The sequence below is a fragment of the Tympanuchus pallidicinctus genome, unplaced genomic scaffold (genome assembly GCF_026119805.1).
Source record: "Tympanuchus pallidicinctus isolate F22 unplaced genomic scaffold, pur_lepc_1.0 scaffold5, whole genome shotgun sequence".
Lineage (NCBI taxonomy): Eukaryota > Metazoa > Chordata > Aves > Galliformes > Phasianidae > Tympanuchus > Tympanuchus pallidicinctus.
The window spans coordinates 14,388,114-14,412,030 of record NW_026294769.1 but is presented as its reverse complement, the minus strand read 5'-3'; the positions used below and the strand labels follow the sequence as shown (position 1 = coordinate 14,412,030).

The window sequence follows — 23,917 nt, the reverse complement described above, 5'->3', positions numbered from 1 at the left end:
CGGCTACTGAGGCATCTGTATGGTAATGCCTAGCAAGGACAGGAGCCACAAGTCTGCTTCCTTCAAAGCTTAGACAACTTTCCAATGGATGTACTGACTATGGTAAGAGCATGAATCACCTGGCCTGCATATCTTCCTCTATTTAAGAGGCATACAGCAAAGCTGTCACTGTTGAGCACCAGTCTAAACAACAATGCAGCACAAGGGGCAGAAATCTTCTATTTGCTTCCTTCAGGCAAAAGTGCAATTTTTTTTTAGAAACCATTGCTTAGGCTGGATGTTGGTAAATGGCAGAGCAGAATAGTACAGTTCAACTTCCCTTCTGTTAGGCAGTGCAATATTGAAGAAGCACAAGAAAATTAAAGCCATACTTACAAGAATAAAACCCCACCTTGTTAAGTAAGAACAGAATTCAAATTTTTCTAGTGCTGTTTGAAAAGCAAGCATTAAAGAACCTGAAACCTTTAAAGATAGCCATGATGTCACTTAGAATGGAAAAATAACTTTTGATATTGCAGTCAAAGGGCTGGGTGGACTTAATACTCTAACTGAAATTTTATTTTCAATGTTAATTTCCACTGTGATTTTCCACAGTGACTTTCAAACATACCTCAAGCATTTTCTATAAAAGTTTGGTTAGTCAAAGACCACATTCAAAGCACACACAACTCATCTGTCTCAGACGCTCTCACATCAATAAGGTTGCATCAAAAAAGCGACAACACCTTTTTAACTGGTAAAACTGAAGATGGCAAGAACTATCAGGCCTTCAAATAGAACACTTTCAGTTATTTATATGAACTGTTTTGGGCACCCTAGAAAACAGTTTCAGTGCTTTTGAGTAATCATATACAATCTTCAAAGCAATTACAATTGGCTGCTGCATTATGTACACATGCATTTCTTAAAGGAAAGCACTGCAGTATAAACTTAATATACTTCTGGAATAAATTATTCTGAACTCTCAGACCAACTTCTGGCAATTTATTTTTAATTTCAAATCAACGTTGGTCACTACGGGAGCTGATTTCTTACTTTGAAGAAAACCTAGAGGGTAAACTTGGACACCCAGCAACTTCAAGTTACTTTATCCAGATTATAAAAGTCTGAGAATATGCCACAATATCTCATTACAGGCTAGAAAGTACAACTCTGAAATAAAAAACAGGGACAGTTTATTGCAAAGGCCTTTAGGAGGAAATGGCTTGTTGCTGTATGCTTGGTATATTTAGGAGCTTGCTGGCACACTGGAAGATTAGGGAGAGGCAGGATTCTGTGCCAGCAGCACCTTATGCCACCTGCCCTACCAAGAACTTGGTGTCTGGCTCCTCAAATGATTTCTGTATTCCCTGTTGAGATTCCCTGTTGTATTCCCTGCATAAGACATGGTCTCTAGGCCTGCAGGTGTCCCATCATGCACGTGAGTGGCTCTTCCCACTGGATAAACACTAAAAAGGGGCTTTGCTCTCATCCTGGGTGAAAGAATAGACTAGCATTGGATGCCTTTTGCCACAGAGGCTTCATACATGAATCCTAAGAAGGGAAATGTGGCCTTCCTCTAGCTTAGATTTAGGAGAGCAGGATTTGGGCAGGGTTTGCAGCATCCTGGACACCTTTCCACTCTTCATAGCTTGCTGGTTACAGATCTCCTCGTGAGCCTCCTATGGTATTTTTAGGCTTGGTATCAGCTGCATTTGTTGTTGGTTCATTTACTAAAAGTGCATTCCCCTTGCAGCTCATGGTGGTAGAGTAAATTCCTGTCACAGCCACTTGTTGCAAACTCACTTCAGGACATTATCACAAAACAAGGAAGGGTTACACTGCACATGGGTTTTTAAAAGCAGATAAGAACACTGATATAGCATAAGACGAAGGGGAAATAGTCAAAATTTCACTATATAAAAAAGATACAGTAAAGCTCTGATTCCATTACAAATGAGACTTAATGGCTGGGAAGGTCTGCACCTACATTTATATAGTTTGTGTAGCCTCAAAACCCCATTACTAAGGAACTATAGGGCAAAGGAAGTTATTGGTACTACTGAAGTAATCTGCAGAATACCACTTCCCAGGCTTATACAGCAGCAGGAAACACACTGTATATCAGATGCTCCCCACTCAATGTCTTGTCATTGTTTTCCCCTTAAGTTTGCAATGCAGTGTTCTCCTTCCTTGCAAGCTGCAAGCACACAGAGTAGACAGAGCACATCAATACTATACCAGGCAAAAAAATGAGTAAAAGTTGAAAACTAACAGGCGCTGGCTGAGGTTGGGCCAAGACGGTGTGGTTTCCAGCTGAAGCCAAAATGGTGTCTGCTCTTACCTGGCCACCTGCAAAAATGATAGGTGCAGAGGCAGGTTTGGGACGGTAGGGGATGGTGGCACCTTTGGGTGGGGACTGCAGACAAAAACACAAAGTGATCAAAATGCAGAATGAAGCAGAATGCACATAAAACCACTCTTTAACTTGGCCACCCTAGGCACTAGGGGTGCACTGACCCGGCCCCAGCCCACCCTGCTCTCCTTACCAAGAGTCCTAGAATCAGAAGTCTGATGTCTGAGCCCCAGGTAGGAAAGCCAAGGCCTCAGTTATCCAACTGACAGCCAGCACTCGTGGCTTCTCTACCACTCTTAGCTGGTGAAGCTATAAAGCTTCATTAAGCACTTTAAGGCATTTCAGGAAACAATATCAAATTGTGTCAATGTTTTGGAAGAGGCCAGTCTGAGCACACTCTGCTTATTGATCTTTCCTATGCTGCTGCACATCAAGATTTCTTGTTTTACTGACTCACTTAAGTCGGCTGCTAAACGACAAGCGACTGGCTTGATCCTTCCTCTTGTTCAGCTGAGCAGGAAGGGTGGAGAAAATCCCTCCCAGCTACAGCCTTCATCATGTACAGAAAGGGAACATATTCTCTGCAGCCCAAGGCAAGTGTATGAAGGAAAATATCTGAGCCAGGTTAACATTCTCCCCGTACACAAAGTGGGAGCGTCTGCCTGTAAAACAGGCTACCAGCTACCCAGCAGAATTATGCCCTGGTTTCAATGCTTTAACTACAACTAAGAAAGGTAACAACCAAAACACTTCCATTAATTAATACCAAGTACTTTGCTATTTCACTTCAGTGTGAGTGGTTTGTTTTCTAAATTAAATATATCTATTTATTCCATGAATGCCACTTGCATACAGAACTACACACCATGCTCAAAGCTGATATAAATTACTATCATGTGTTCTACATCTAATGAACTAGCATTAGTTTTTGAATATTATCTTCTATATTATTTTTATACACAAATTCTTTCCTCACAGTAGTCCAGCAAAAACTGAAGCAAGAGTCATTTTTTTTCCAAGTAAAATAGTGGGCATTTCTTCAGTTTTGTGCCTTTTTTTTTTTTTTTTTTTTGCATAATGCTGGCTGTTATTTAGATAAAGTGCATTCTTACGAACAGCCTGTAGCCACAGTGCTGTCTGTCTCACTGCTTCTCCTATCTTTAAGGAATATAAAATAAGTAGGACATCAGAGATTATGAGACAGCTCCTGACTACACGTAAGATAAAAAACCCCATAAAACCCAAAACTCCAAACAGAGAAAATATTCCAGCAAAAAAATGTGATAAAAATGGAGAAGTTGTACATTCCAAGTCAAAAGCTGTGTTTGTCATGTCAAGTTTTTTCATTTTGTATGTTGATGTTTTTTCAAACTTTAACTTAATCAGTTGAGATGTGTGCTTGCATGAAAGTACAGACACGTTCAACACAGGATTAAACAGCTCAAATCTGTGTAGAAATTAATTTGGTATCATTTAACTTCAGAGCTAAAAAAGTGCCATTGCAAAGAAACTTAATAGCCTTATGCAGTGATCTGACCCCAAAGAAGGAAAGAGTCGTGCAACGTTTAAATCACACAAGCCAGAATTGCTTCTACGTTAAACAAGACCTACGTGTTTTTGTCCTGTTCAGAATCATCAGAATAAAATGCATCAGAATAAAATGTTTTTCTCAAAAGATGGGCTGCAGCTCTGTGCAGGACCATGCTTTGCTGCTTGACAGTGCCATGATAGCCCTGGCCCCAGGTTGCTAAGCCTGCTCTGAGAGGTTCCCAGACACCAGTCAAGTATTTGAGGCTCTGTCAGGGTCCCCCTGAAATCCCTGACCGGGGATGGATGGACAGGACCTCAGGGAACCCCCAGGCAGCTGAAAATCAACAACATGTTTGAACATCTCCCATGTGAGAGGCAAGAACCCAAACGATCACTTACCTCCAGCATGACCACGCATATCTGTTTCACACACTGGATGATGGCATCGGGAGTGCCTGAGATAGTGACTGCACGCTCCGTTGAGTTTGGCAGCATATCCCCTGCTACTTGCACCTGGGCTCCTGTGGACTTGAGCAGAAGCAAACCAAACAGAGTATCACTATCAGCAAGGCAATGCCAGGGGACGGGAGGGGAGGGGTGGAAGCCAAAATAATCCTTGGCATTATTTCACAAAAATCATGAAAGACTTTCAATCAACAGAAAAAAAGCCCACATGCATTTCATATTGAATTTGCACTTCCACACATCACAAACAAAATGTTTTCCTGGTTGTTATTGAAATGCTATGTATGTATATATTTAGTTAGCTTTTAATTATCATTGAGTTTGTGTCAGCCAGCAAGGAGTTATTTTATTTTCTTGGTGGTCACACACAACACCATGCTATTCTTCTTTCCAGAGACTGATTAAATTACTGATTGCATCTTCTGTTCACTACTGCTATTTAAAGAGATATCAATTCCTTTTTCCATAACAGGCTTTAAAATTTCACCATAATTTCATCAATCTGCCATGCTTTTCTTTCTTTTTCTTACAGCCTTGTCTTGCAAATGCATGCATTCCTTGATGTTCTTGGGCAGCAGCCCTACCAGGCTGAACACAAAAAAGCATCCATCTCTCATGCAATTGCTACTTAGTGTGTTGTGTGATGATGAAATTAGATCATATCTTGAGGTAGATGCACTTTTTTTTGTTGTTGCTGTTTGATAGTGGTTATTGTTTAACATACAGTTCTGGGTATCTGTATGACTAGCATAAAATACTCTGCAAAATACTGCAGTCATTTATATATTTGCTTCCAATGCTAGTTTTGTTGATTTTTTTACTTTGGTCATATATCAGTAATGAAAAAATAAGTAAGATTTTCCCAATACCCTTCTGACTATGCAAATGTAAAGTGTGCATCCATGCTACGTTAGCCTTATCCAAAGATCCCTTTGACCACACAATATCCTTTTACTTCCTTGCACTAGGGAAGTAGCTAACTGCTTCTGAAACTGTTCTCACCAGAATAATCACTGTACACACACCAACTTCACCTGTAAGAGCCTCTGTCCTGCAAGCATTCACTCACCATTACGGATGAGATTTCCAGTACAAAGAGGTACAAAGATTTCCAGTACAAAGACAAAGAGGTAACAGCTATAAAACCCGCAGCTAAGTCTTAACAGACCACACTTGGTGCTTCTGCCCAATACTATTCTAACACAAATGAGAAACTAGCCAGAACCCTACTGCCAGACAGTTCTGAATAAAGAGAACAGTGTTTCCTATATACCTAATTTTGCACAGAAGATCAAGTGCACATCAAGTGACACTGTCTCCCACATCCCAAAAGCATGTTTGAAAATAAGTACTAATGAGAGGCACAGCTCCCTGATTCTTTAATGAAAAAAAGGTAACAAAATATCAAGAAAAAAAAGTAAAATTATTTGCAGATCTTGGTAAATAAGAAGACCACTTCAAATGGCAGAATTCTGAATTATTCCTCCATGAGTTTACAGCAGACAACACACACATGTTTTCATGTGCTCCCATTATAAAGCAAAATGCACACGGAGAAACGACGTTCGTCTGGCTGCAAAAACTGCAACAGCCTTTGGCTGCTCTGCCAGCTGATGGAAGCAGTGTGTACTGTTTGCACTTCAGTACATGTGAGGAGGGGAAAAAACCTTCCAGATATGCCCGCAAAAAGAACTTCACTGAAAAACTCCCAGAACAATAACATTTGAATCCAAATGAAAGAATGTGGAAGTATCTGAAAGTCAGGAGGACAAGACCTTGGACAGTCCTCTATGGTCCCTTACTCTTCCATGGTTACTGTAATGCAACATTTCAGAGCAAATTTTAGACATTTAATTTTGATCAAAACATTTTCCAGTCCTCTACATCATCTGATGAAAGCTTCTCTTACCAAAATGTCCTTTTTTTTTTTTTTCCATGCTTGAAATGAAACTTGGAAGTTCAATGAAACATACTGTCTTGAAGATACATTTGTAGATAAAAAGGAAAGTTTTCCTGGGAAAACTTGGTGAAAAGCTTTTGTTTTGACAAAGTCAAATAAAAAAACAGTCAGCACTTCATCTTGCTATTCAACACTTTGTTCTGTGTTAGAACAAATATAAACGTAGAAGGAACACCATCATTTTCTCCAGAGTAAAAAGCCATTTTCAGAAATGTTTATTCAGATTCCCTTTATATAATTTTAGCACGTGCCTACTTTTCTTGTTTTACTGATTAAAAATATCAGATCCTCAGCTTGACATGTGCTAAGTTACCATAGCCACAGTAGGAACAATTCAAGCTGACACCATGTGATCATTTTTGCATTTTCTGATTAGAGAAAAACGTGGCTGCTAGCACAGTGAATTGAATGAATACCTTTAGATAAAGTCTGAATTAAAAATAAATCAATATGAGATGGGAATAGATGAGGTCAGGTCATTCATGGAACAGTGAGATTAGGGAGAAACAAAAAAACAAATCAATTAAAAAAAAAGGTAGATGAAGAGTTTGACCTCATGACCTGGCCTCGCCAGCACAATCTGGGTCTTTCCCTGACTGCAAACGTTGGAACTGGCCTTGAAAAGTCCACAACAGTCTGGCTCGGCCTTCTCAGTGTTGCTGACTGGGGGACAATGCTGAAAAAGAAATCTGAAAGGACATTTTTATTTGCTAGGGTGTTGATTTGCTGAAATGTGCTTGACTGTTTTCTCTGTTGTTTATTTTCCTCATCCAAGCTGTGTTTGAGCTGCTCTAGTAGTGTTGCAATGAATGAATTGTAAAGCTGTTTTTTTATTTCATATACTGTCTCTGTGTCCAGGAAGGTACAAGGGCACTGTCGTCATTGGCTTGCCACAGAGCAAGGCTTTCTGAGGCTCTTCACTCAGCACGTTTGACAGTCAACAGGATAACAACCCTGGCTGTCATTTATGACCACCTCCTCCTTCCAGAACTGCCATGAACTGATGAGTCACAGTAAATGCTGTACATGTAATTTCAGTAAAATAATTTTCACAGAATCACTGAATGGTTTAGGTTGATCGGGCCCTCAGAGCCCACCCAGCCCCAACCCCATGCCATGGGTAGGGCTGCTCCCATCACCTTAGGCTGCCCAGGGCTCCATTCAACCTGGCCTTGAGTGCCTCCAGAGATGGGGCACCACAGCTTCTCTGCACAGCTGTGCCAGCGCTTCATCACCCTCTGAGTAAAAGACCTCCATTGGCCAAGTGCAATGGAACAACACTGAGCTAGTCAGAAACCCTGGCAGACACCCCGAGACTTACCTCCCTGATTTCTTTGATTTTGGAGCCTCCTTTTCCTATAAGGGATCCGCACTGACTTGCTGGCACGACAAGCCGAAGTGTTACAGGTGGCTTGCTTGTCACTGAGCTGTTTGTCATTGAAGCATTAATGTCCTGTAATAGCAACATCAAACAGAATTAGCTGAGGATTTGTCATTCCTTTTGGGTACTAAAGGGCGCAGAGCAAATGCCTGAACAGTTCTTGAGGACTTGGGCAGTTTGTAACTAATTGTGTCTCATCTCTGCTGCAGGTGAAGCCACCAGCAATGCAGATGATACACCATAAGCATGACTGCGCAAGAAGCAGAGGAGGAAGGCTTGTGCAGGGGACAGGCTCTGTGACAAGACTGGGAGGTAACTGTGGCACCTGCCTTTAGACCAGCTGAAGCAGATGGAAAAAACAAGCAGGTTTTTGAGTTCACAGGCCCCCAAATCCTGACTCTGTTTCTTTTCCACTATCTTGAGTTGAACATTTCTACTATATATTACATCTTTTCACATAGCTTCTCTTCATTGCCACAAAGAAAAAAGGTTTTAAGAGGGAATGACAAAAATGATCTATGACCAATCTGAAGCAAATAAAAGCAGATAATATTGATAAATACTTTGCTGCACCCATGCTTAATTTCTCTTTTGTAGCAGATCTGAATATTTATAACACTGTACACTTTCTAAAATATTTTCCATCACAGTTATGTAACCAGAGTATTAACAATAGCAGTTATCTGTACCTAGATATTTTAACATGTATTCATGTATTCTGTTATCTAGTCAAACTACACTGCCTATTCTCAAGGGCTTTTTAATATACTACTTGTCACAAAGTTTACACTGTTTTAAACATATTTTTGTTTCTTCAAAATCTTCCAGCCACAGCAAAACTATCCCTCTAATTTCCTCATTCTCATCATCTAAAAGGAGTCAAACCCAAACAAGGAGTCTCAGTTACATACTCCTAAAACCATGAGACAAAAACAAAACAAAACAAAACAAACAAATAAACAAAAAACCCACAAAGGAAAAGATAAAGCTGACCTTCCAATTGAATGAAGGGACCAAAATCAATCAATCAATCAAGCAAGCAAGCAAGCAATTCACAAGTTATCCAAACAGCACATGGGAACACCAGCACTGTTTGCTGCAGTATCTCTGCATTTTGGATGGTAACATTCTGCTGTCTAAGAAATGGCTCAGTATGACCTTGCTAAGCTTCAAAGAGATGAAAAAATCTTGAACACAATGAGGCATGTCTGCACACCATAAGACAGCGATCAAATCAGTCCTCTGCAGCCCTTAACTCACATTTTGTTTAGTACCAGTGTCAGTGAGAGATTGCAATCCAAAATAAAGCGAGAAGGATAGCAGAGCTCTGCAACACACATGTACCTGAAATAAAGTGCAAGTCATACCGATCTTTCAGCTGGAAGATATCACATCACTAGATCATGTTAGTGTCAGGTAGTGGCACATAATCATCCAGACGTAGGTAAACAACTCACTTCAAAGCCACCCAGCACAATCCTGATAATGTCTCCCAATTCTACATCATAGCTGAACTGGCCTCGAAGCATTCACTGCACTCAGGTGCACTTAAAAGCACTTCAAAACACTTGTTCATTTAAGGCAGCTCTACTTTATTTTCTCTTCACCATTCAGAAGTAGTCAAACCTAAACTATGGCATCTCAGTGACATACTGGTAAAGGCATCAGATTAGCTTAAAAACACAGAAAAGATGAGAGAGCAAAAAGATCCCCTCCAGAACTGCACGTTCCCAAAGTAGTGCTGGCTGGAAAAATTCTCACAGGACAGTTTTATTTTGAACTGGAATATTTGTTTCTTTAGCATCTAACTTTCTGTGCACTGCATCCATCTCCTCAGGCCTTTGAAAGATGTAAGAGTTGGACTTTGCATGGTTTTTTGTCTGTCTTCCTCATCTAGGATCCCTGATGGGTATCAGTCACATTGATAAGGAAGTGATTCATGTTCAGAGTGTTACATGAGCTTTCTCCCAGACTCTACAAATTAATCACAAATTCCTCCCCTCTTTCCCATCCCAAAATTTGATACAAAGAGTTTAAACCAAGTTCTCACAACTTATTTTTTTTTGGTAGCATTTCTAGCTGAAAACTCAAGAGTATTCTGGCTCATGTACAACTCACATCTTGTGGGCTATGGAGAGTACATTCATAGGGACAGATACCCCATAAAACAATATTTGCTGGAGTTTACACTGCTGTTTGCTACCTATAGGTTCAGCAGTTATCACACTGGTGCTCTTCAGATTTCTTAGTATAAGTAAAAAGAATATTTTACAGCAAGAGTGATATTCATCTGTGGGATTTTCTATTTCATAACTGGCTTAAGAAATCTCCAGTAATAAGATATGTATAAGAAATGGCATTGGGTAGCCAGCTCAATTCTAAGTTCTGAAACAGTATTTCATTTTGACTCTAAAGCATTACAGTTACCACACTGTATTGATAGGAATAATTACAGAAAACCAAACTGATTTTATGAGACATTTTTCCTTACCACTGTTCTTTCAAATGCTCTGGAAGCCAATGATATTAAAACTAAATACAGATACTTCAGAATATATATGATGCATGAGTTCTACATTAAGTGCCAATACTCATTGACTAAAATCAATGCTAAGAGTCCTGATTACCCTCTAAGATCTGAGCACAAATATGCATAAAATCCACTCAAACGCCCGAAGTTCACATTTTTTTGCCTATCAAAAACAACAGGGTGAGTTTGGCTTTTTTTTTTTTTTTTTTGGAGAGGTGGGGTGGGTGAGGTATTTAATGCTATGTGGTGTTCAATGCTTTTATGAGAAATGTGATGTTATTTCTACTGGGTACTCATTTTGATGGGAACTGGAAGGGATTAGAGATTCCCACAGCATTCTGCAGGATAAGATTGTAAGGAGAACATGCTCTTCATGCTCTCTCTGAATCTCAGCATGCTGGTATGATGCCATGCATGAAACAGAATCATAATCTATAGAAGGAACGGAGATAAGTATGATATGGGCAAGGAGATAAAGCTCTGATGGAGATGACAGCAGATGGTTTTACAATGGGACTACAGAGAATTGCTTGTGCAGTTCTGCAAGATTCAACCTCAAAATCAGCATTATCTCATTAAAAACTGGTAAAGAAAACAAACAAAAAAATGCACCGTGCCATAAATCCAAGGTACCTTATCAACACATTGAACAACTGTAATATTCCATTGGAAGATCTCAAAGATCACGAAAGAGTGGAGGAGGATGAACGGGATTAACATTTCCAGCATTAAAAAGAAGAGCCATATGCCTGAGGACTAACAAGATGGTCTGCTGAGATGTAGGAAGTTCCCAATGAACACACCTGAGGATGAGCTGAGTATGTCACAGCCCCAGTGCAGTTACATACAAAATGTTATCCTGGGTGGGTGTGAGGCATTGCCAGCAGGGATGGGATTGTGTTAGCATGATAGCCAGCCCAGGGGACATTTAATGCCATTAATTAAACCCCTGCAGAGCTTCATTTGCAACCTGTTCACAATTAAGGTAGGCATTTAGCATAGACTGCAAAGGTACAAAGGGAGTGTTGATGGTTTGGAGAGTGCACTTAATGAAAGACTGAGCTTGGCTCACTTATTCTGGAAAAAGCAGAAGTGTGAGGGGATAAAGCTGTTTTATAAAAAAATGCCTGAGAGCAAACATCAGGACTGGAAATGCAAGAATTATCAGCCACTGCTGGTGCGTGGACAAAGCCATAAAAACTACTTGTGAATAAATTTCCATGGGGAGAGAGAAGGTGTCCAGGTATCAGAGAATTGAGGTTGTGAATCCAATACCAGGAACTAGAAGAATATAAAGTACTTTTTGATCATGCCATAATGGAGATTGCAAGACATACTGCTTATGCTAGCAGACAATTGCACCTGATGACCCACAAACTCTTCTGATCCTGTTGCTCTAAATTTGAATAATCACCAAAGGTAAACAAAGCTACACACTGGCATTCCCCATCATCTCCTCTCTGCAGGCAATTCCTTCAGGAGAAGGTGAACTGCTCTCTGCAGGAGCTTCTGCTTCCCACAGAGTACAGAAGAGACAGCTGGATGAAAGCAGAGGGAGTCAAGTCCTCTCCTATGTTAACAGGGTTCATGTTTGGCAGCCTTCTGCCTTTTTTTTTTTCCTTTTTTTTTTTTAAAGTTTCCCATTAAAGCAGTGACTAAATCTAACTGCAGCTGGTCCATGAAACTTGAGGAGATCCGAGCACTTTAGGTACATATCTGCATGGAATGGTAATTCTATGGTAAATTGAGCGCTCCCTTGCCTCACTTACTATTAGTGCCTTCATTATAATTAATTTTAAAAGCCAATCCTTAAATATGGTAATTAGTAATTACATAGGTCTTTAAAATAAAAAATTTCTAGTTGAATGAATTATATACTCATTTTGACATATGCAGAATTTACATCGATACCAAATGGAATCAGATAAAAACAGAGCTAAAAGTTAGGCAATTATTTTTTGCACATCATACTCACGATGGGACCAGGCATTTTCTAAGGCATTTTTCTTACCATTAGTGCACATTACTAGAAGCAATTGCTTTTCCCTAAAGCCTCCAAAGAGCAAAAGAAATTATCAAACAGCTTGTAAACTGACCCATTATTTTTCTTCGGTGTTACTGCTAAAAGCCTTTATAAAAATACAACCAATTTCATTGCTATTAAATAGAACATTAAACAAATCATATTTAATATTAAAGCAAACAAGAGAAAATCCAAACACTTATATCTGTGTTTCAACTTCAAGAGAGAATTCTTATTTATTTATTTGTTTGCTTACCTCTTCAAATTTTAGTGCAATCATAGAAAAAGCTTTAAAAATTGCATCTGTTGGGCCTGTTATGGTCACAATTCTTTCTGGACAGGAGCCTTCAGAAATATTGATTCGAGCCCCACTCTGCGAAAAAGAACAAATAATTTTCAATTTTATACTTCCTGGGGAGAAAAGTAAGCAGGAGCAGAGATACAGGTCGGGAAGGAATATCTTGAGGCATCTAATTCACTCGCCTACAATTGTAGCCACAACATATATAATTTCAGCATAAACTGATCACACTCCAAAGATTCAACTAACTGTGGGAAGCCAGGTTCTGTCTCAATAAACATGCAAGCAGCTTTCATCACAGTATGCAAATAGCACCTCTATAACTCAAAGGTACAAATAATTACATTATGAAGTTTTTGCTTCTGAAAAGCTAACCTTAAAGAGGACTGGAGCAACAGAATTTCAGACAAGCTTCTTTTCTTCAGGGAGTATCAATACTTTGAAGCCTGGACTCAAATGAAGCCTGGACAGTGCTTGATGTGTCTAGCTGGGGCACTGCTTTGGAATATGGGACGGTTCCTTTTAGCTGTGTGTCATGGGAATTTACTCAATATGCACAAAATAATCCTTTAAAGAAGTATTGGTAGGACATGCAATGGGGATGGTGTTATCTCCTTTAAAGCAAGGAGCCTGCAGGAAGGAGTTGGAAAACTGCTTCTTAGAGACTAAGGAGCATGGCTCTCAGGTATACTTATTCCCTTATATGTTACTGTAGCACTGCAGAGAAAACCCCTAAATCAGATGTAAATATGCTTAATAGGATTATCAGTGGATGTAATAATCAAATCCAGTTTAGGTAAGATAAACCCTGTGCCTCCTCTGAGGTTTCAGCCATGGAAATGAGTTAATGCAGTCTAACAAGTCACCAGAGCAACTGATGCAGAGACACTGACCTCTATGAGTATGTAGGCCTCCAGCAAACGTGAGATACTGTGAGTTTGTAGAATCATAGAATCATCTGAGCTGGAAGGGACCCTTAAAAGCCATTGAGTCTGACTCCCTTGCAATGAAGAGGAAGACCTCCAGCAGATCAGGGTGTTCAGAGTCCCCTGCAAACTGACCTCGAGTGTCTACAGGGACAAGGCATCCACCACCTCTCTGGACAACCTGAGCCAGTGTGTCACCTCTCAGACTGTAAAAGACTTTCTCCTTATATCCAACCTAAATCTCCCCTATCCTAGCTTGAAACCCTTTGCTTCCAAAGTTACCACAAACCAGCGATGTGATATGTGCCTGAGCCTTTATTCATGTGTGTACTGCTGCTGAACAGTTAAGATAGTTTATTTCCCCAAGTGACAACAACTAATCACAGCAGCAAAATACCCACACCACTAACTAACAGAAAAATCTAGCTGTCATGGTGTTTGCTGGCAGATCTACTTGGTATTGATACAACAGAAAGGGTGGCAGATACTTCTTCTGACAGGTGAATCTACGTGGGGATTGTCTCAGTCAAACACCACAGTTCTATCAGTAAGGAGATCAAGCCTGGGGTGAGTTCAGTTGGCTGCAGCATTTGGTTGCAAGGATTACAGTCTGTCCTTGGGGTACTGCTCTACAGTGAGCCAGGCAGAAACACAGCTTTGAAGAGCTGCTGGGGATATGGCCTTAACTGTCGCATGGCCCTCCAGTACACTTCTGGTCAGAACAATCACAGATTATGTGGGAATCTCCAATATTTGTGTAGAAAGTTAATGACTGCAGGGCACAGATTGGTGGGGTTTGTACTTCAGACTCATGTTTCTATGACATTTCTCTGATGACAGAGCAAGTCAACACTGCGTTTTGTTGTTGGCTTGCAAATTACCACATCTACCAGGGAAGTCAAAATAAAACGATGGTTTGTTTTTAAAGGAGGACTGGAGGAGTTAGTGATTTAAAAGAAGGACTGAGTTATCATCGCTTGGAAACACAACCGCTTAGTCCTTGTTATTAGTAAAAGGCATACAATTCCTTTTTATAAAATGAAAAACCAAACTGCTTGCAATTATCTATAAGTGACAGTAGCTTTTCAAGGAGAATATTTTATATTTACCTTGAAAAACTGATCAGGAACTATAACACTTCTCTAAGATGTTTGACTCAGAAATCAGGAACACTTTCTAGTGATAGTTTCCCCAGCGTGCAGCTAGCTTAAACCCAAAGATATCTACCTGTGATCACAATTGAAAATTAGGCTACAATGTGATTAATCAACTCTAAGGATTACTTAGTACATTCAAAACTGTTTTAATTTTTTCCCCACTTTTTATTTTTAAATCTTAACAATTATACTTATTTATAAAAACGAGTGAAACCTCTCATCAACAGAAGAGCTCTGAATTCAGTCAGCCTGAAAATGAACTCCCTGTAGTGTATGCTTAAAGATATATCTCATAATTTTCTTCACTCCATGTATGCTGAGATTTTTCTGCCAGAGACCACCTATCAGTGTACAAAATAACAAAGCAAGTGACATAGTAAAGTACAGTAGAGAACCACACTAGCTTTTCTTGAGGCATCCTCTATACACCTTGTGCTCCTGAAGTTTCAAACAGTAGGATTTTTCTTTTGAATCCTGCTTTTAGCCAATGTTTCAAAGTAGGAAACTTTCAAGGATGTGTGCAGGTTAGATGTGTTGATGTGCAGGACACGAGGTATAATTCTCTACAGATGCTGCAGCTTGCTTTGGGGTAGAGAAAGAGGCCTACAACAACTGGCGAGATTAAAGTTTATGCAGAGCCATGCCTCCATTAGCTTCTTTGTGCTTATAACCTTTTCAAAGGATGTGAATGGTTGGTGTGCAGGTCTACTCTGTCCAAACACTACTGACTGCTGCAAAATGAGGAAGAGTCAAGTCTGTGCCCAGACATAGCAGAGGGATGCTTTGACTTGTGAAATCCAGCTCCAGCTCTGCTGAAGGTTGAGTCTTCCTCACACTTTATATAGCATCACTCTAAAGCTTGGTTTCAGATTATGGGAGCTCCCTGCCGGGCAACCATGACGCACACAGGAGCAATGCTGGCAGGCTGGGGAAAGACACAGAGGTTTGGATGCGCACAATCATGCTGGCTAATCTGTTCGAGATAAGACAGCAGCAGGCACATTGCTATGGGAATGAAGGGCTCCAGACTGCTGCAGTGATAAGGAAGTGACATTAACAGCAGTGCTTAATTTAGGCCAGCACATTTGCAGAGCACCGCGTGTAACAGGGAGGTGATGCTCAGAGAGCTGTCCACTTGATGGCAGTGCCGTTCCATACCCTGATTTCCCTGGCAAGGAAGGCAAGTGAAAATATCAAGGCTCATCTTACCTCCTCCCGCATCTTCTTAACTGTCTCACCTTTCTGTTGAAGAAAGAGAAGAAAGTTAGCCTGGGCTGATGAAGGGTACAGATATGCAATATTTTGACATATTTTGGCAATAAAGAGAAAAAGTAATTTCCTGACCTTTCCAATAATGCTTCCAACCTCCTGAAATGGAAAAGAAGACAGTGTAAGTGAATGATAGGATTTGCTACGGAAGAACATTTGCTAAGCTCCTATGCTATTTTGCTATTTTTTATTTTAAACCTGGAATGTGAAGCGTAGCCCCATTTCTTTGCTGCTGTACACAAATATGCCATGTTAGATACAAAAGGATGGGCTAAAAATGTGACTTCACAGACTGTGCAAGAAAAATACCTTTAACAGAAACTCATCTTGTGGTTACATATCAATACTGCTACTAAAAATGTGGATAAATGCCTGTATCAGGGGGTGAAACATTAAAAAAAAAAAAAAAAAAAAAAACCAAAGCAGAACTTATAAAAATTACCAGAGAAAATGGGATATAATGCATGCATCAAAATAATTGCTGATATCTCCAGGGGCAGGCACTTACCTTCTTCTCACCACTTAATAGCTAGTGTTGAATTTCTATGCCACCAAGTGGTATTGCTTGAACACCCGGTGGCCTATCTTAATCTCCCCATTAGGCACTTAGAGAATAAAAATTGCTAATCACTTTTCAGGGTTTTGGGAATTGCTGCTGGACTCCCACAGTCTTCCATGAAGGGACAGAAAATACTGAGAAATGTCACCATGAACACAAAATAGGAGAACGATTTGGCAGTTCTGGTAATATCCCAAGGGTAAAAAATTTGGTGCATAAAAGCAACAGGTAGCAAAAATAAAGCTAATACTCTAAAATGAATAGTTTGGACATGTTACAGCAGCCACACGGCCGTGACAGCAAACTGGAAATCATCTGATGGAGGGGAGAGCAGTTAAAAGAAAACAAGCTCCTTTCCTACAATCAGAGTGAGAAATATACATCCATAGTTAAAGGCTGTCTCACATGATCACTGTGTCCTAACATAAACTTCAGCCTGGAAAAGAGAAGGCTCTGAGGAGACCTGAGAGTATCTAAAGGGAGTTGTAAGAAGGAAGGGGACCGACTCTTTACCATGGTCTGTTGTGATAGAAGGGGAAATGCTTTCAAGCAGAAGAAGGGGAGATTTACAATGGATATAAAGAAGTTTTTTTTACCAGTGAGGATAGAGAAGTACTGGCACAGTTTGCCCTGAGATGTAGTAGGTGTCCTGTCCTTGCAGATATGTCAGGTTGGATGGGGCTCTGATCACCTTGTTGGAGCTGCAGGTGTCCCTTTTCATTGCAGGGGAGTTGGACTAGATGACCTTTAATGGTGCCTTCCAACTCAAATGATTCTACGATGCTGTGATTCACAGTCAATCAGTCACACTCCCACTCCTCACCATCTATATAGTTAAGTCTGACTCACCCTGAAACACAGTCACAAGAGTAAGATTTAAGAAACCGTCCTCCGCTGCTCTACCCAATGATGGACACTTGATGAAGTGGTACTAACTTCACCCTGCAGTACTGGGCTCCCTGCACTGCCCTTCAGAGAGAGCTATTCCTCACCACTAGGTTATTTATAGGCTTACAATATGAAGCTGTTTGTGTTTCTGATTCCTCACAAGACATAAAGACTTTCCAATGAGAAGAAGACCTTTCTCAGTAAAGAACTTTGACACATGGTTTCTCTGTATTCTCAGCAAGTCTACAGGCAAAACCAAACTGGGGCTAGCCATCAGTGCACTGATGGACAAGACTACTTGAAGTCACCTAGACAGGCTGAAAAAATGAGAAACTTCCAGGGGTATGATGAAGTCAGTGTGAAGTCTCACATTCAGGAAGGAACAAGCCCATGCACCAGGACAGGCTGGGCAGCAGCTTGCTACACAGTGGTTTCATAGTAAAAGGCTTAAGGCTCCAGATGCACAACCCAAATGTGAATCAGCAGTGTGCCCCTGCACCAAAGGTCAACCAAATTCTGAGCTGTACTAGTAGCAGTGTAGCCAGCAGGCCACGGTAAGTTTCTCTAGCCTTCTCCTTGGGCTTGTGAGACAATGCCTAGAGGACTGCATCCTGTTTAAGGCTCCAAGTGCATGACAGACAAGGACATACTGAAGCAAACCCAGTGCTAGGCCACTCTAGCACGGGATACATCAGAAGTGTTTTTGTTCACCCTGAGGAACAAATGACTTGGGGTCATCTTGCCACTGTATACAACAAGGGAATATGTGAAAACTACAGCCAAACTTCAGCAAGTGTAAGACGAAACAAACCAGCTGCAACATTAAATTCCTACTTAACATAAAGAATTTATTATTGTTATTATTATTATTATTTTTTTAACCATGAGGGTGTCTGGACATTGGATTGGGTGCCCGGAGGTGTCCAAACCCACCCTGGGCAAAGGCCTCAGCAACCTGTTCCAGTAGGCTCTGCTTGATTCAGAAGGTCAAACTGAAGACCTCTAGGTCTCCAATGTCCACCTGCCATTCTTCAAGTATGGCCTTCTGCCTACTTATATCCAATGCCTAACTGTAGCCTCGAAGTTTCTTACCCCAGTCTGACCTCTTTATATGCTTATTTTCAAACTTTATTTTTTCTGTTTCCTGTTTCCCTTTTTTTATTTCCCTTCCTACTTTGCTTCCAAGATGAGATTCTGCTCTCTGGTACATGCTGGCCATAGAGTAGAAATTGTCCAGACAATCACTGAAAATTTTACGGAGGTATCTGCTATGCAAACATGCCATTTTGCTAGTTTGACCTAGGCAGTCCTCCACATTTCACAGATTATGCCTGCTAAAGCTTCCTATGCCCTGACTTGGGAGCAAGGTGTCTATATCTGCACATTTCATGCAAAGAAATGGAACTTTGCATTTTTCCTGCATTTCAGACTGTGCAGGGTTGGCTCAGACCACCATGTCAGCATTCTGGGTTGGCTCTCTAGTGAGGTGCAATGTTTTTGTTAGCAGTGACAAATCTGGGATGCCCATTCCACAAGATATTTAAGATTGTACTATTTTTTCAGATGATCACTGTAATAATGCTAAACCATCTAACTATTGAGTGGGATTAAAAGATATCTGGGTAAGAGGGGTCAGATAGACACATATAACCCTCACTGATGGGAACCTGTCATGTCTAGTAGTTTCAGCTCCTGCAATCAGCAGATCTGTCTTCTCAATCACAGGCTTCAGAAATAATTTATTGTGTAATTCACATTCCCTAGAAGCAGGACTTTTTGCTGTGAGTGAGCATATTATATTTTGATTACTATGGGTGAGCAATTGTATTTCAGTGTGCTTCATATTTTTTACATCTGAATTTTCATTAGAAGCTACAGGTCTTATCTTGAATCTGCAAAGCTCTGCTGATATACAGTTCTTATGAAATCTGGCCCAATCTGCCCAACCACTTTGGGTCTTACTGACAGATGCAGTTATTTCAGAAATGTATGAATGAGACATGGCAAATCAGCACAGTTGTATCTTCCTTGGAAACAGGAAAAAATATTTTAGCTTTGGAAACAGAAAAACAATACAGTGCTTGTAACCCCAGTTTATAAAAAAAAAAAGTGCATTTCAAACAAAGAAATTGGAAGTAACCACAACACATCAAGATTCTCAAGCTTCACTGAGGTCTGTGGGTGTTTTGCTGTCGATTTCAGTAGGGGCAGGAACTCGACCTGAGCAAATATCCCCTGATTTACTGCTAAAGAATACAAGCTATCAAATATCTGAATGAATGCACGGTGTGAATCCCACTGAAAAAATATTTCAGTGAAACTTCTGACCACTTTCTCGACCATGCTTGAAAATGTCATTGTAAGTCTATGGAGTACTTCAAACCTTTGCCTCATCAAAGTGAGAATTTCAAGTTGATTTTGAAGGCAGCAGCTCCCCAGTACTGTGGCAAGCATCGTCCCTTCCCTGCTCTGCAGCTCCCTTTGAGTTGGGACTCTGCTGGAAAATTTTCAGAAGAGGAGGGAGAAGAGGGAAACAGTAACCTCATATGGATATTCTTAAACTCTCCAAAATGTTGAATTTGTGGAAATTACTCCAAAGAAGATAAATTCTAAAGCTATTCTAAACTGGTTGCTTTAGTCTTTTTTGAGCTTTTGCTCTTTCTAGGAAAACTCCCATAAATACTGAAGACGATGGATCGTATTTTTAATTATGATGAGAAAACTCATTCTGTCACAGATAAAATCAGAAAATTCTTTATGCCTCATTCTTCACATTATTTATGCTACTTCATCAAACTTTTAATGACTCTTTGTACAGCTCAGTATTTGTTTCATACATATTCTTCTGCCACCCTAAATTATATTTAGTGCTTCGTAAAATATGTAACACCATTTTTATAACATTCAAGCTTTGTCAATATTTCTAGCAAAAGTTATTTTTAAGTCCTTATTTAATCCAGAAAATTTCTTCTAAATCTGCCAGATGATCAAGTCAACTGCTTAGACATAAGAGATAGGATGCCTGTCACCTATGTTAGTTCGTTAAAAGTTCTAGTGTCATAACACAGGATCCTCTGCAGTCAACAGTGAGAGATAATGGAGGAAATTTCATTTCCAAAGAAGAGGGGAGAAGTATTCTCTCAAGGGTTTTGTCTTTCTCCACTTGCAGTGGAGGAAGACTAGACTTACAAGAACATAGCTGAAGTAATTTTTGTAAGAGGAATCCCACATCTGATGTCAAATTCAGTCTCGGTACAGATCAGACACTGTGTTTGAGTTACCATGGATATACTAGCTTACTAGAATATATTAATCACTCTTGCATCATTTGTTATTTTCTAGTGCTCAGGGATACAACTAAAGTTAAGTATTTATGATCAATTTCAGACTGACTTATGAGATAACCATCCACACACATAGTGGGAAAATAAGCTATATAATAACAATTATTAGTTATTATATAGCCACATTTTAATGACATATAAAATCAGTGTACAAATAAAAATGTTGTCACTGGGGGAACTGAAGCTCAGAGGGAGAAAAAAAGGTCTGAAGTAATCTGGTGGACTGCCAAAGCTGAAAGAACTGCCCAACAACTGCCCAGCTGCCCTGTCCCTAGTCTCATCATACAAACACTTGTCTGTCAGATGCCATAGTAACTGTGCTGGATGAACAGAATGCCTGTGAAAAGCTACAGCTCTATGTGTGATGATACAAATGAACACACATGCATACATTTATATATTTGTATGTGTAGTCAATATATGCATACAGATACCAAAGAAATAGACAGGACGTGTAACATACAGTATTATCCTTGCATCTAATTCGCATGTAGGGGGTGACTTTTACTCCTAATAGATGCCTGGGGGAGAAGTGGACCCACCACAGAGCAGAAAGCTATTTCTGCCATTTGTGCACCAGCCGTGGTATCCTGAGTACTGGGCAGCCCCGGCAGAACAAAAGGTGGCAGCAGAGACGTCTCTGTGAGCCACAGCTTCCACAGGACTCTTGGTGATGCAAATGGCTAAAGAAAGATTTAAAACATGCTGTAGGAGAAGGTTATCTCCAAATCAATTACCTTGAGTGCTTTTCGAATAGCAAGAGAAACAAATTACTCATGTTAAGAAAACAGGAGGCTTAACAAATGCTGACAAAATTTGGTGTAAACATAAATCTCTTGTTTGTAAACCTAATGTGTGAAATTCCATCACTTTTCTAAGTGTGAGGCTAAACTAATAATTACTGTGGCCTAGGAAATAAAAATAAAATGGCTGTGTATTCCATGGCCATACAAAAAGCATAGATCTCAATTGAAGCAGCTTCTGCTATCAGTGTTGTGGGTTGAATGGAACACTAACCTCAGAGGAGCCCTGAGATGTGGTGCATCTTAAAAGAAACATGTTTATGAAGTAATAAAAAGCCATACATTTTTACCCCAAAGCATCTGGAAAATCATAGGCCACATTCAAACCCTGTAATTTATGCCGGAATTACTTCCATGGTTTGCCCATCTGCTTTCTATGAGCAAGGATAAGGTAGAACCAATGGGCTTGGGCGCTATAAACAGAAAAGCCTGTTAGGAAAGCATTGAAGAAATACAGCCTTCCACTGAAGGGACACACATCTGTCACAACACAAAGCAGGATCCTGTCAATAGCAAACAACATCTGCACAGACAAAAGATTGTAGACCAGCACCAACTGCCTTTCTATCGCTCATAAGAAGGCATGACATAACAACCTCACTCTTCCTCCCCGCATTGTTTTGATAACAATGTTGTAAAAACTGAAATAGTACATGAAGATACAGCATGGAATGTCCCTTTACAAAGGGACATGGATTTGAGGGGAAATATCCATGGTAGGTGGACAGTTGGACTGGATGATCTTGGAAGTGTTTTCCAACCTTGGTGATTCTAGATTCTATGATGGAAGACCCCAAGAATGTGTTCCATTAGGTTCAGACCATTTTTTACAGACAGAAAAAAAAAAGCCTTGGTCAGTTTTGGAAAATATGATGTAATATGTCTACCTCAGCGAACAAATGGCTGCCTCAAATAAACTGAGAGCTTTCCTTGTGTTTTGAGATTATGTGGGATTAACCTCACTGAAACAGGAGATGTCATGTTCCTAGGTGATGCTTTAGCAGTCACTGTCTAACGGCCCTAATTTAGTAAGACACCATGGGCAAAGCCCTTGTGGGGACAGATCTCATGCTAACAAAAGGAGTGCTTGAGGGAAAGCTTCGACTAATGGTGTTTCTGATGGAAATGCTGGTATTATGATCCTCCTATATGTCCTTTTTTTTTTTTTTTTTTTTTTTTTTTTTTTTTTTTTTCCAGCTGTGACAGCCAACATTTCTCACATACTTTTTCATAGCAGATAATCAATTTGTATTCAGCTTCACAACTTACCTACCCAAAACACCCCCAAATCAAAGCCCAGTTCTGTCCCTTCATTTTGTCCCTCCACTGGCCATGCTGAAACACCAGCAGTGAACAGTGTGGATGAATTTTGCAATCTTATCCTGTTAAGGTTGCGGACTGATTGTTCGACAGAAGTAGGAAAATTCAGCTATGGAGATGGTTTTGGATAACATATTGTGACCAGGGCCTCTGGGAAAATACCAACGTTCTTTCTATTAATTTTTTTTAGCCTATTGAAAACAAACAAAAAAAACTTTCACCTTTTCCTACAGCCCCACCTTCTGCTGTGTTCACATGGAATTTTGTTCCATGACCAGAGCTCCTAGGTACTGCAGTAATTGCAATGAACAAAGTAAGAACTATAATAGCAGTTAAGTGGGACAGTCAATCCTCATAATACTCCTGACAGTGATTGTGGAAACTGGAAACAGAACAAACATTGGCTTGGTTGGCATTTCATAGCCTGGATTAAATTACTGGAAAAACGATTCTTAAGGATGCTTTGTTTTATATTGTGTTTTAATAATAAAAAACAGAAGAAAAAAAAAAAGGGAAACAATAATTCCTGCACTTGCTTTACTAGTCTTTAAGAGGTCAATTAAGCAGGTATGCAAAAGTGGCTGCTAAAAGAAATCCCTGATGGTACAACTGTATTGTCGACACAGACAAAAGTGAAAATGTTCCTCATGATTTTACTGTCTGTATCTCAGCTGTTAAATGTGGGCAAGCACATTAATGAATGGATTTTTTTCTTTTTCTTGTAAAAAAAAAAAACAAAAACAACAAAACACCTACATACAGCATCATAAAGTAATTAGCAATTTGTCTAAAAGTTAGCACATCAAGTTAGATGCAAGTCTGCTGCAGCAAGTGCTCCCAGTCCCACTAAGCACCCAGTGATCCTGTTGAAACAACTGGGAAACAGAGTTCCTCAGTGAATCCAAAATATAGCTACAAGTATTGAAAGTTTAGTGCCTAAAAATCAAGGCAGTCGTAGGCTTTTGTGCATCCCTGAATATTTGAATGAATCCTTCTAACTCACGACTGCTGAAACTGTGAGAAACCTATCAATAAGTAAATGCTATAAGGGAAAGAAAAGCTTTGCATAGTCATCGTATCTTTTTTCCATCAAATCAAGTTATACATGTTACATAGTATATGTGTT

The 23,917-nt window shown here is 39.9% G+C and overlaps 1 protein-coding gene across 17 annotated transcripts in view; it reads right to left on the bottom strand.

Annotated features, from left to right (window-relative positions):
- Positions 1-23,917, bottom strand: part of LOC128091440 (poly(rC)-binding protein 3-like) — a 479,014-nt gene that overhangs the window by 28,024 nt on the left and 427,073 nt on the right. For 16 of the 17 annotated variants that reach the window (XM_052704578.1, XM_052704579.1, XM_052704577.1 and 13 more), the window contains 6 exons: positions 15,953-15,976; positions 15,818-15,850; positions 12,481-12,597; positions 7,612-7,743; positions 4,265-4,393; positions 2,255-2,398 (listed from right to left, as the gene is read on the bottom strand). In XM_052704578.1, coding sequence (XP_052560538.1) covers positions 2,255-2,398; positions 4,265-4,393; positions 7,612-7,743; positions 12,481-12,597; positions 15,818-15,850; positions 15,953-15,976 — 579 coding nt within the window. The remainder of the gene's footprint in view (positions 1-2,254; positions 2,399-4,264; positions 4,394-7,611; positions 7,744-12,480; positions 12,598-15,817; positions 15,851-15,952; positions 15,977-23,917) is intronic. The other variant, XM_052704585.1, reaches the window with a different exon arrangement.